At 32.7% G+C, this 13,036-nt stretch overlaps 3 protein-coding genes and 1 long non-coding RNA gene across 6 annotated transcripts in view; 1 reads left to right on the top strand and 3 right to left on the bottom strand.

Annotated features, from left to right (window-relative positions):
* Positions 1 to 5,789, bottom strand: part of Dh44 (Diuretic hormone 44) — a 123,910-nt gene extending 118,121 nt beyond the window's left edge. For both annotated transcript variants that reach the window (XM_015979666.2, XM_064356534.1), the window contains exon 1: positions 5,724 to 5,789. In XM_015979666.2, the coding sequence (XP_015835152.1) occupies positions 5,724 to 5,774 (51 nt within the window). In that variant the 5' untranslated portion in view covers positions 5,775 to 5,789. The remainder of the gene's footprint in view (positions 1 to 5,723) is intronic.
* LOC135266375 (uncharacterized) lies at positions 1,790 to 3,549 on the bottom strand. 2 transcript variants are annotated; one of them, XR_010334385.1, is made up of 3 exons: positions 2,952 to 3,548; positions 2,815 to 2,899; positions 1,790 to 2,760 (listed from the first exon to the last, which is right to left on the bottom strand). XR_010334385.1 is itself a non-coding variant. In XM_064356962.1 (2 exons), the coding sequence occupies exons 1-2, from the start codon at positions 3,214 to 3,216 to the stop codon at positions 2,104 to 2,106; spliced, it is 1,059 nt and encodes a 352-aa protein (XP_064213032.1). In that variant the 5' UTR covers positions 3,217 to 3,549; the 3' UTR covers positions 1,790 to 2,103. The 2 variants fall into 2 exon arrangements, 1 of the variants encoding a protein (XP_064213032.1); XM_064356962.1 differs by having other exon boundaries at positions 2,815 to 3,549.
* A 561-nt stretch (positions 5,790 to 6,350) lies between the features above and the next one.
* RpLP0 (Ribosomal protein LP0) lies at positions 6,351 to 9,676 on the top strand. Its single transcript, XM_970843.5, has 4 exons — positions 6,351 to 6,493; positions 6,733 to 6,823; positions 8,660 to 9,415; positions 9,468 to 9,676. Exons 2-4 carry the CDS (start codon positions 6,770 to 6,772, stop codon positions 9,606 to 9,608), a joined length of 951 nt encoding a protein of 316 aa, XP_975936.1. The 5' UTR covers positions 6,351 to 6,493; positions 6,733 to 6,769; the 3' UTR covers positions 9,609 to 9,676.
* On the bottom strand, positions 8,660 to 12,533 carry LOC135266344 (uncharacterized). Its single transcript, XR_010334325.1, has 2 exons — positions 11,303 to 12,533; positions 8,660 to 9,883 (listed from the first exon to the last, which is right to left on the bottom strand). It is a non-coding gene; the product is annotated as an uncharacterized LOC135266344 (long non-coding RNA).
* Between the last annotated feature and the right edge of the window lie 503 nt (positions 12,534 to 13,036).

The following is a 13,036-nucleotide window of genomic DNA, read 5'->3' as shown; positions in this document are numbered from 1 at the left end:
CGTGTAATTAACGTTTTATTTTCCACTGATGTTTAATTGTTGACATGCAATTTGTTCAAAATAAATTGGCAGAGTGCTAATGAAGCGAAATGAATCATTCTTGCATCAAATTGATCTACGATAATTAAGTGTAGGGATTCAAGTCTGAATAGATTTTAATTTTCGCATCAGAAAATCACATTTAAAAAAATTAACGTCAAAGACGTTACTAATCACTTTTGCAGTTATAAATTACAGCGCTTGTTGCTAATGAGGAAACTCGATTTCTTCAAGCTAAATATCAACGAGGCGTGTTTAAAATTTTTAGATTTGGATCATCTTGAATTTGTCTAATAAGCTAAAAATACGATAATTCCATGCCAATTTTTACGATTTGAGGTATTCCTCAAATCAACACCTAATTAGGGTCTAACAAATTAATTATTGACTTAATGAGCAGTTGTAAATGAAATGTACACCAATGCTAAGCCTAAACAAATTGGTTTATTTGAGTGAAAATACTGAAAATATAAAGTTGTTTTTGTTTAAAAATTACTTTTCTAGTAAAAATCAAGCCACGATCATATTTCGCCCATTTAGAGTTTTTCAAACTGGGAACTTGGAACTAACAATACTCAAATAGACTGAAAAAACGAGTTTATGCCCAAACTTTATAAAGTGTAGTCTGAAAATCTAAACAAAACTTATAAATCTATAAAAATAAACTTAAAAAAATAAGTCTGAAATCCCTAAAAAGATTAAAACTAAAAAACGCTATCAGTTGACCCAGAATTCTAAAAACTTTAGAGGGTGTTCCGTTTAAACAACTCCAAGTCTTAAAAAAACACATCTCAAGAATAATTTTTTTACATTTTACTAAATTAAATATTTTAGTTTTGTTTAGACAAAACAACTAATTTTTTTCCAGTTTTTATAAAAAAATTGTCTCGTTTTATTTAAAATTTTTCTCCATGTTATCTTATTATTTATTTAGTCTAAACAGACTTAAACTTAAAAAAAACAAATTAGATATCTAAGAATTTTATTGTAAAAACTATAAAGAGTGTCCTGACTCAAATAAAAACTCGAAGTCGGTATATTAAAAAAACAGAACACAAAAATTATTTTTTCTACTCTGGTTTCACAAATTGTTCATTGTGAAACTGAAGGTAGTTACACAAAAAAAATTTTGTGCAACTCTCTTTAGTAAATTTTTAGGAGTTCTATTGGAGTGCTGACCTGGGTGTCATCAGTCATCATTGTAATTTAGTGAGTGATCTGTCAACAGCGTCAAGTCGTTTATTAATAAATCCTGAATAATTAACACAATTAATAGAAGAGTTTGATAAGTTAAACTAAACAAAACCAAACAACAAAAATAGAAAATAGAAAAATAGTATATTACACTCGTATTATAAGACTTAATTGTGGCACTCATTTTATTAAATTAACTTATATTATATTTTATTATACAGAGTGCTCAAAAACTGGCGCACCAACTCAGTGGTACGTTATTGAGAAGCAAGTGCAGATTACGGGAAAAATGTTGAAATAATTCCTAAAGTCATATTTTAAAAAATCTGAAGCTACAAACTTCTTGTGTTAACTTTTTTAGTTTTCATTATTTTTTAATGTTTTTATGCTTCACACTAGGTAATCGTTCCCTAACAAAACGATGAATAATTATTTTTAAATTTTCTATCAGACTTTAGCAGTTTCTTTAATTTAAAAAATTAAAATTTATCAAAAAAATCACAGTTTGTAGATGTGCCAACGCTGGGAATTATTTCCTAGGAAACCGTTTAAAAAATAATTTATTTTTTCTACAGCCGTCAAAAAATCGTGACATTTATGCATGGTTACCTATGCGCGAAGTTTGACGTTTTTTCACTGTGAAAAAATATTATTTTTTCACGGTTTCACAGTGAAAAAATAATATTTTTTAACTGTGCAGGCAACTCGATTTTTCAGATCATTTTGTTCCAACTTATTTCTGTTACAATTTTAGTAACACGAAAAGACATCAACAGCAACCGAAATGAAGAGACGGATCGATAATGAGAGGTAGTTTTAAAGGTTTTATAATTATACAGAACAATATTACAAAACAATAATAATAGATATTTACTTTGACATATGAAAATTAAATGTGCATGACGAAAACGTGCCCCCGTTTATCCCCAGAGGCCTGAGTGAAGACGCTTGTAAATGAAAGTTATTTTCGCCATTAAAAGAAGCCGATGTAGAAGGTTGAGTGATTTTGTTTTCTTCTGTGGAGGAAGAAGGTTGAATTTTATTGGCAATTTCAATTTTATTATTCAAAGAGTCCTCGATGTAACTTTCTGCCACTGTGCTGCTTCTCCAGCCCCCATGACGTTTAATTGAAATTAGATCACCTCCAGCATTCGCCAAAAGAGTGGCAGAGCTTCTTCTGAAGCAGTGACCAGTATATTTTTTAGGTTCGTCTTTGTTAAGCCACTTTGCAATCAAACTTGGTATCTCTCCGATTTTGTTAATTCCAACATTTTGATTCACACATTTTCCGTTGGTATACTTTAAAAATAAACGGTCACTAGTCGCCCGTGGAGGCCGCAAAGCTCTATATTTTCTGACAATTTCTATATTTTCTAAATTTGAAACAGTAAATATTCGTTCGCAGTGGGTTTTTGTATCAGGCACCTTCACAATTAAGACAGACTGTTTATCTTCTATGTCAGTTAGCTTCATTTTAACTAATTCTTCACGTCGAAGGGCTCCCGATATACCCAAAATTAGCACAGTCTATAAATAAAACGAGTTGTTTTGATTTGTATTACACTAATATGATAAGTTTACCTTCATCAGTAAATATATCTTGTCATCTGCTTCATTAATAAACTTGCTAATGTCTTCTTTGTCTAAAATTTGCGACTTCTTGCTTCTGTAACCTACGCTTTTGCTTTTCAGGTAGGGCACTAACTTCGGAAACTTACGTGTATCGATATTCTCTTTAACGTTTAAGGTGGCTTTCAACATCGCATAAAGGGCCCAGAGTGTTGGTGGCTTTAAGGTGGTAGACTTTTCTTCCAAATACGCCAACAAAACATTTTCCGTTACTTGATCAATCTTTTTCATAGAACACCACTGCCGAAACTGAAGATACGTTTTTTCGTACTGCGGTCTTGATTTAGCAGGCAAAAGATTCGACACTGCCGCGCTTGCAATTGCATCTATTTCGTTTTCGCTGCTAAAATCCATCACACTTCTTCAACAAAAATACCTATTGTGACAAATTTTTCGCAACTATCACTTTTATTTATCATCGTAACCATGCAAGCAACTCGATTTATCAGACCATTTTGTTCCAACTAATTTCTGTTACTTTTTTCTTCATCTGGAGGCTGTAGAAAAAACGTTGTTTGTATTTCGTGGCGAAATTCATGTTTTAATGGCGCCTTCGAATGTCTTTTAGGTCTCGACCTGGCGGTCTCGACTAAAATAACATTCTCAGGCGCCATTAAAAAAACACTCATTTCGCGCACTTAATACAAAAATTACTATTTATTGTTGATCAAATTCTATTGCGATCATGACTGTTAGACAATGTTGCCACATATCATTTATCTAAAATCCGTTATTTATCAAAAACTTTAATACAAAGAATTTTTTTACTATTTTTACCTTTATATGTAACCAGTTCTCTATCACATACCATTGAGTTGGTGCGCCAGTTTTCGTGCCACAATAAAACGTCTTATAAAACTCGTACGATAATTTAGTATTTTTGCATTTTACGTTTTCCGATGTATTATAAAGTTAGATTTTTGGGTTTTGGTTAGACGTTCTGAATTTTTTTTTTTCAGTGATTTTTTTGTCGTTTTAATTTTTTCGATTTTTTCTCAGTTTTATTGAACTAGGTATCCAAGAATAAGTATAAAAATATAAAGGTGTTTTCTCTAAATAGAAAGTTTAATTTCCAGAAAATCAGTACCCGAAAATATTTTTATAACATTTTATGTTTTCCGATTTATGGTCAAAAATAGATTTTTTAATTTTGGTAAGTCATATTTTAGAAATTTTAAATTTATAAATATTTTTTCCAGTTTTTCAGTGATTTTTTTTATCGTTTTTGTTTTAAACATTTTTTTAATACTATATTTTTATTTACGACCTAATTAGACTTAACAGAAGTCTAAATTGAAAGTTTAATTTCCAGAAAACCACTACCTAAAAATATTTTTTATAACATTTTATGTTTTCCGATTTATGGTCAAAAATAGATTTTTTAATTTTTGGTAAGTCATATTTTAGAAATTTTAAATTTATAAATGGTTTTACAGTTTTCCAGTTTTTCAGTGTTTTTTTATCGTTTTTATTTTAAAGATTCTTTTTAACACTATCTTTTCATCTACGACCTAGTTAGACTTCAACAGAAGAACACACTATTTATCAGATATTCGAAAATTGTAAAAAATGTGAAGAGCGTTATTTAATCTAAATGGAATGTTTAAGTCTTAAAAAATCAGAACTCAGAAATAATTTTTTCGAATTTTATACAATCTGTCTGTCTATAAATGAATATAGATCGTAGTAGGTATTAAAAGTTTACCGCTACTTTCCAGAAAAAACGAACAATGTCAGTATATGAAAAATGTGGTTTTTCTGATTGCCTGAATAGATAAAAATTGGTACTTTTTACAAATTTTATAAAAATAAAATAATTAAATGCGGCAAATTCAAATTCCAGAACCACCAGAGACTCTACACTTTTTTGTAAACAGTCCGCATTTTTTGATTTATGGTCAGATAATTTTCTCTAAAAAAACTCCAAGCCTTAAGAAACAGAACTCAAAAATTACTCTTTGACATTTTATATTTTTCTATTTATGGCCTAAATTAGATTTTGAGGTTTTTCTGTATTTTTTTTATTCAAATAAATCTGAAATAGGTATTTAAAATTCGGAAAAACTAAAATAAAGCAGTCGAAGCAAACAAATTAAAACAGTCAAAAATAATTAAATTGAAGGCCTGAAAGATTGACTGAAAACCTGAAAAAAATGCATCCAAAATTAATAAAGGCCCAATTAATTTTAAAAAACTCTCAACTTTTACTTTTCAAATCTAAAATATGTTGTAGAAGGAGACAAATTTGGCTAAAGGTTCTAGACACCCTAAATAATTTAAATTCGTTTCTTCCATTGTTAGGATTAGACATAATTTCTATAAAAATAATGTGTTCTCCAGCCCTTTCAACGCAAATTGTTGATCATTGATTTATGAAATTAATTTTACATTTTATGTATTACCTAACAACGTATATGACAGTATGTACGTCTAAACTTCCTTTGAAAGTGCGAGTTCCCACACAGATCATGCAGAAACTAACTGATTCGAGGTGTTTCATAATAAACTCCTTTAATTAAAAAAATTCAAATAAAAAAAATATTTAGAAACATTGTTTAAAGCAAAGTATCGAAAACCAATATTTTTGTTTAATTATTGCAGTTAGAGAAATGAGAAAATCCGATTTCAAACAATTCCTGGAAGCCCTAGGTTTAAAGGCAAAAATGTAAATTGGACGTTGGTCGGTGAAATAAATCCGTATTGCATTTTCAGTTTTGCTTTTGATTTAGCGCCTACAAAAAAAACGAACAAATGACTTGTGCTTTCATTAAAAATGTAATAAGCTTAGAAGTTAAAATCGCTAGGTACATATGTCTTTTTATTGTTATTACGCAAATAGTAATTTTAAATATCAAACCTACCCCAGACACATTATGTTTGGAGAACGTACATTGTCGCAAACACACATTCATGACTAAATTAAATATTCATTCTTTCACTGATGTGCTGGCACAATAATTTTCAATTACCTAGAAAGTGATTTATGAGTATTTTTCTAGAAATTATCTCATCACAGGTCACAGGACGTCTAGCACATATCCTTGAACATGCAATCAACAAATCAGCACTCATTCTTCTACAAAACAAACAATTTTACATACCCCAGTTAATATCAAAATAATCAAACTGGTTTCAGAAAACGTGGAAGCACACGAAATTAATTAAGTGCCCATGCCTTTGATGTTGAGTTGTTTTATTTTAACAAAAAGTACGCAAACAGCTTATTTAAATTATTATAGGTTGAATAAGCGTTTTCTGGATTTTCGTTTTCCGTCGTAATTAGTCCTCTGGAGAAAATAAATCTAATAAAGAAGGTTCTCACCATTGCAAGGCATAAATCAAACGAAAATTTTGTCCTGCCTACGTAATCGCCAACAAAGCCGTCGTATTTACCCTTTCTATAAAAATGAATGTATGGGAGGAGTGAGAATAATTCAAATGCAACCGTTCTCTGACGCAAAGTGTGGGCGGTCGAACATCACTTGGATTAATTCGAGGATAAATAAGCAAACACAATAAAGCTTTTATAATTAGCGCCAATTTTTGAATTCCAGGCGCCACCTGTGGGAGCAAATTCAAGTCACAAAACCGGAATGAAAACTCGGCCATTGCGCCTGTTGTTTCTGCCGAGGTAAGATGTCCTGACCAACGCTTCACCTTTTTTCAGCAAAATTACAACAATCCGTAGCTTTTTCTACATTTTTGTAATTAATTCTATTATAAAAGTCACAGAATTGTTTTAAAGTGACGGTATTTTTAGTCCTAAAACGCTTAAAAGAGCGAAATAAAACACTCAAGTGAAATTGAGGTTATGTTACGTTTTTTTTATCACGTTATTTTTGTAGTTTTGAGTAATGTAATTTGTTTCAGTTCTTAAATTCTTAAACGAGTCCCTACACACTACAAGATGGGTAGGGAGGACAAGGCAACTTGGAAATCGAATTACTTCAGCAAACTTGTTGTAAGTACCCCGTTTTTGATACTTTCGAGCTTATTTGACTCAATTACGGGCACCGACTGCATTCGGGCATAGTGCCCATTAGAACTAATGAACAAGTACTTTTTTAATTTCCTGTTTATCTTGAAAGTCCAAATTAGGAGAAAAATGTTGCTTTATTTTCCGAATTAGAGCGAGACTTATTAAAACATTATTTATTATTATTTATCAGGGAAATCGCCATAAATAAACAACAAAAAAATAGAATCTACTTTGTTAGTATTCTACAGCGATTAAAATATGGGATAGAACAAGCCACAAATTGCAAATCGATTTTTTTTTATATCGTTTTCAATAGAACTGTTACCATTCTTTTTTATCTTACTATTTAAGCAATTATATGTTTTGTTCTTTAAACGGCTTTTTTTATAATGAGCAATTATTGTATTGAAACAACCTTATTCAAATGAAATACACAGAAAAATAGAAATTTAAATGTCTCTGTAAAACATTTCTTACATCAATTTTAATTCAACAAATTCTGAATTTATAAGGACAATTGTTAAAAGTTAGTCAGTTTTCTGTTAATAAGTCTAGTGGTCCATTAAAAAACTTAGATTGAACTAAATAAACAGAATACTGTAAATTAAGAACCTACTTTTAAAATGATTTGGATAGATTTAATAAAATCTCTTTAGTAAGTTTTCATTAAAAAAGCTACTAGGCGGCTTTTAATTCAGCAAATAAAAAATTTAAAATATTTTTTTCATGTTTAAATGCATTGATTCAATGGGGTTTATTGGAATTTTCAAAATTCGTTCTTAAACTGTTTTTTTTTATTGATTTATAAATTATATAGATTGTATACGGTATTTGACTGGCAAACTTTAGGATTAGTTGTTGTTTAACAGGATGTAAACGCTAAATTTTTTCAGATCAGTTCAATTATTTAACTTTGGAATTCCAGTCAAATACTCTCTACAAAGAGATTTTGAATGTTTTTTCTTTAATTTGTCTTAATTTGTGACAGCCGAAGCTTTTTTTTTAACTTTTTTGTGACATCTGCTACTTATCGAAGAACAGCGCCTACAAGTTGTATTTTTAATTTTCATTTTTTACATTCAATTATCCCGTTTTAAAAACTTTTGAATAAAAAAATATGATCTAATTACATAGGTTATAACACGAACATTTTAGCCAAAATAAACAAATATCCAAAAGAGGACACTGTTCTGGGAAATTTAACGTACTTCAAGTTCGTTTAACAATATATTAATATTTTGTCGTAAGCTTTGGGAAAATAATGTTTAAATTATATTCCAGTTATTGGCTTCATATTGGTCGAAATCGACGAAATGATATTACTACAGTTAAAGTTTATACACAAAAGAACAAAAATGTGCAAAAAGTACAAAATGATATTTTCTTATCTATTTTAAAGCTTCCTCAAAGTTAGAATTTATCCAAAAATGTCAGATAATGTCAGATAACTGCATTTTACAACGATGCAATTGATTTGAACACTCCATATTCGCGAAGTTTTTCTGCATATATAGGACATGAAGCAAATGCCTGGGGTTTGGCCATATACTGGCTTAACAAATAAAAGCAATGATTCTACAATAGTTTAAGTTTCTCGTTGTTTGTGTACCCGTTGGGAACATAACAAGTCGGCGCCCATTTCTCATGATGATTATTTTTCGTCTCTCAAGGGCCTCCATAGCCATGCTAGTGCTAGAAATAGCAGAACCCACTAGCATGCGGGGGCGCACTGTGGATACCTTTAACTGACTGACCCTAAAACTAGGAACTGAACTTTATCAATTTTCCCCAATAGTTATAAAAAACACTTTATTGCAGCAACTCCTTGAAGACTACCCAAAATGTTTCATCGTGGGCGCTGACAATGTCGGCTCAAAGCAGATGCAACAAATCCGCATTTCCCTCCGAGGCACCGCTGTCGTCCTCATGGGCAAGAACACCATGATGCGTAAAGCCATCAAGGGCCATTGCGAACGCAACCCAGCCCTTGAGAAGCTCCTTCCTCGCATTAAAGGAAATGTGGGTTTTGTATTCACTCGTGCAGATTTGGTGGAAGTCCGAGACAAACTTCTCGAGAACAAAGTTCGTGCACCGGCGCGTGCTGGCGCTATCGCACCATTGCCGGTCGTGATCCCGGCCCAAAACACTGGTTTGGGCCCCGAGAAGACCTCCTTCTTCCAAGCCCTTTCAATCCCTACGAAAATCTCAAAGGGTACTATTGAAATCATCAACGATGTGCACATTTTGAAGCCTGGGGATAAAGTCGGAGCCTCTGAAGCAACTTTGCTGAACATGCTCAACATTTCGCCGTTTTCGTACGGTTTGGTTGTTGAGCAAGTGTACGATTCTGGCACTATTTTCGCGCCTGCAATTTTGGACATCAAGCCGGAGGATTTGAGGGAGAAGTTTTTGGCGGGCGTTGCCAACGTGGCAGCTGTTTGCTTGGCTGTTGGGTATCCAACTATTGCTTCCGCTCCGCACAGTATTGCCAATGGATTCAAGAATCTTTTGGCTATTGCTGCTGTTACTGAAGTTGAGTTCAAGGAAGCTACAACTATCAAGGAGTACATCAAGGTATGATTAATGACTTGGTTTGTGTGATTCAAACTGATGAAATTTTGTCTAGGATCCAAGCAAGTTCGCAGCTGCTGCTGCTCCAACTTCAGCTGCCCCAGCTGCGGCCGCGCCTGCTGCTGCCGCTAAGGAGGAAAAGAAGGAGGAATCCGAAAGCGAGGATGACGACATGGGCTTCGGTCTCTTTGACTAAGCTCGAGGGAACAAAAGATTTTGTTTGCATCTGCAGCCAGACTGTCTAATAAAAGATGAAACAAACAATTCAGTTTATCATTAAGAACACATACCCAGTTCCACATCTCCTAGTATAAATAACATACTTGCTGTTTGATGAGCTTGAAGAGCGAATGCAGCAGTTAGTGAGTACCATAAGAGGTAAATCAAGCGAATTCCTTGTTAAAGCTTTTCGAGTCTTATAATTCTTCTAGCCGTCAGACACATCAGTTTTTATTTTGGTTCTTTTTTGGCCTAGAACTCATTGAATTTATTAATTTGCAACATTTCAAACAATTTCTGATTTTAAATCAGAAAACTCATTTATTTTCCGATGTTTCGTCGAAACTAACTCAAAACAAATTAGGTGTGAATTAGTTATTTAATTCAATTTTAAATAATTTAGTTCTTGACCTAGGTATACATCATTTCAAATAGAGTTTAAAGGACTTCTCCAAAATGAAAAATTAAAAAAGCAAGTGACATCATAGCATTTCCCAAAACACTTTCGAATTTTTAGCATTCTAATAATAAACTACGTACAAATGGTCGGAATGTATTCTATTACATGAATATTTTTTTGGTACATTTTACACTAGGCAACAGTTTAAACTAGTTTTACGCAAGAACCATTACTAAATACTGGGTGATTTTTAAAAAACGAAAGGCGTTGTTGAATTCTTTATTATGGCAAGATTTAAAAAAATAAAGTGCAGACTGATCCAGAAATACTGAGTCTGTTGGCAACACTGGACTTAAATTTTTACAGATACCAATGGAGTACGCTTCCATTAAACACCAATTTAACATTCTTGTGGGGTTGTACGTCAAATAATTGGCAAGAGAAATCGAATTTGGTTGCAATATTACAAATTACGAGCATAAATACTTTCAAATCTGTTGCCATAGTATTTCTGGATCAGTCTTTGGAAACTGCTTGACTCAGCAAAATGTTATTTTAAAGGACTAGTTCGTCATAGCAACACATTGTGGACTATAATTTATTTATTATTTGAAAAAATAATTATTGTTTCAATAAATCAATCATTGTTAGGGCCATCGATCGACTGCACTTATGATGAGGGTGGATTGGAAACGTAATTTTACAATTTTGTTGTTTTAGAGAGCTGGGACCAAAAAAGTTTGTATTCAACACTTTCGCAAAATGGTAAATTTTTACTTTAGCTACTTCTGGATTTTTGAAAATTTTTTTTTGCATTTTGCTTTAAAAAGCCTCTAGATCAAAGATATGACCATGAAAGTTTGTGCAAATGCCCCGTTTTCGAAAAATTCGACTTTGAATGACCTTGACCTAGACTTTTTAAATTTTATTAACACTCTAATAAATGATATTAACCGTAAATATAACTATAAATGAGGCAAGGCGCCTACAGATGATAGCCCGCAGGCTGGGGCTTCGCCCCAGCGACCTAAAAATAAACATACCCCACGGACGATTAAACTCGAAAATGTTGAACTCGAAACGTGGAATAGTGATTTTTATGGATCTACAGCGCGTACAGGTCGTAGGGTACAGGCTGGGGCTTCGCCCCAGCAAACTAAAAATAAACATACCCCACGAACAATTAAACTCGAAACGTGGAATAGTGGTTTTTATGGAACTATGTTGCGCGTGGCTGGGGCTTCGCCCCAGTTAACTAAAAGGAAACATACCCCACGACCAATTAAACTCGAAAACGTGGAACTCGACACGTGGAATAGTGTTTTATATGGAGCTAGGGTGCCGTACAGTTCGTGGCCGGAGGCTGGGGCTGCGCACCAGCTAACTAAAAGGAAATACACACCACGATTGGTAAATTAACCTCAAGAACGTAGCACTCACAAAAAAATACCTTGTTCACCACTAGTAAGTAAAATAGTAATGGAGTGGTGTTGTTGGTAAATTGCATGAAGGGAAATGCGGGAATGCATCCCCACTTCCGTCAATCAGCCAATCAGAGCACAGAGACATAAATTCAAATTGCAAAATATGAAAAAATACACCTACTTTTTAATGAAAAAGGTATAATACGTCATTTAAATTCATTCTGGGAATACCCGAAGGTGTTATAATCATAACAAACACGCAGGTGCGATTCTTACCTGTTGAAGCTAAACAATAACAACCAATCAGAAATAAGCACACGCAACGCATGCACACCCTGGTGGCGAACGTTGTATCCCTTAAAATCAACAAAAATGGCGATTCAAGTGAAATGAGTGAAAATAAAAATTATTTTTGTAATGTTATTTTCAATTTGCACAAGAAAATTCATAGTGTACGGTCATCAGGGCACTCAGAGGAATCGTTTGGCGTAAGTTTCAGCTTGAAAATCCAGAAGTAGTTAAAGTAAAAAATTACCCGCAAAATAATTTAGCGGACTCATTTCAGTAAGCACTCAGATCCTTCGTCACCTTCTCCTTTATCCGATTCGTCCGCTAAAGTTCTCTTGTTACAGAAATAACTATTTTTAAGATTTAAAATCGTGCCATGTCACCCTGTATATGTTTCAGCAATCGAGTCTTGAAATTGAATATAAATTTGCAGCAGTGAACTTTCCTTTATAAACTTACACCATTGAGGTTAGTAGCGGTATTTAACATTTTAAATAGATAATACCACCGACCGGCGGCATCCATCGATAAATTCATATTAAACCGCCGAGAATAAGTTGCCACGAGAACAGAATGTATCTACCAAAGGTATCCGTATCCACCTAATTACGATTTCTGGGTTATCGATCTTTTTTTCTCGAATAAAAATTCCCGGAGATTTTGGAGTTTTCGAGAAATAACTGAAAGTTAAGAAAATGTTAATTAAAAAAAATTCTAAAGTTTCCAGGTAACGAGAAAAATAGTTCATTCTTCGTCGATTTCTGGGACACTTTTTCGTTCCGAATAGTTCAGATTTGTTCTTGCTCTGCAGAAACCCTACAAATAACTCATGTTGTAAAAATCTCTTGATCGCTTAAAAAACTCACAACGAATAAATTAATTTTTAGTGCGATTTGGATGGATTCTGATAAAAATTTTGCAAAAAAGCAAAAGACTAGGTAGATATTCAGCGATGACAAAAATACCAAGAACCCTTTTTTCATGTTAAGATCTTACACTATTATTGTTATTATTTATTAATGTCCTGATTTTGAATTTGTTAAAATTAGTCACCTTACAGTAATCAGAAACAGAGACTGTAATATTTATTTGGACGAAGTGGTAATTTGAATTCCATAGTCGATTTGATGAACAACCATTTGTGAACACATTGTATTTTCATTAGCTAGCTTTTGTGATTTTTGTAGGTATGATCACAACACCCATTATTCAATTCTTTTAATTTGTTATTACATTGATCCGGGTACATGATGCAACAATGCCTTAAAGTTACAAACGCAAATTTGAATGCAA

This window comes from Tribolium castaneum, chromosome 5 (assembly GCF_031307605.1).
Source record: "Tribolium castaneum strain GA2 chromosome 5, icTriCast1.1, whole genome shotgun sequence".
Lineage (NCBI taxonomy): Eukaryota > Metazoa > Arthropoda > Insecta > Coleoptera > Tenebrionidae > Tribolium > Tribolium castaneum.
The sequence above is the reverse complement of the archived record's forward strand: the minus strand, read 5'-3'. Positions and strand labels throughout refer to the sequence as shown.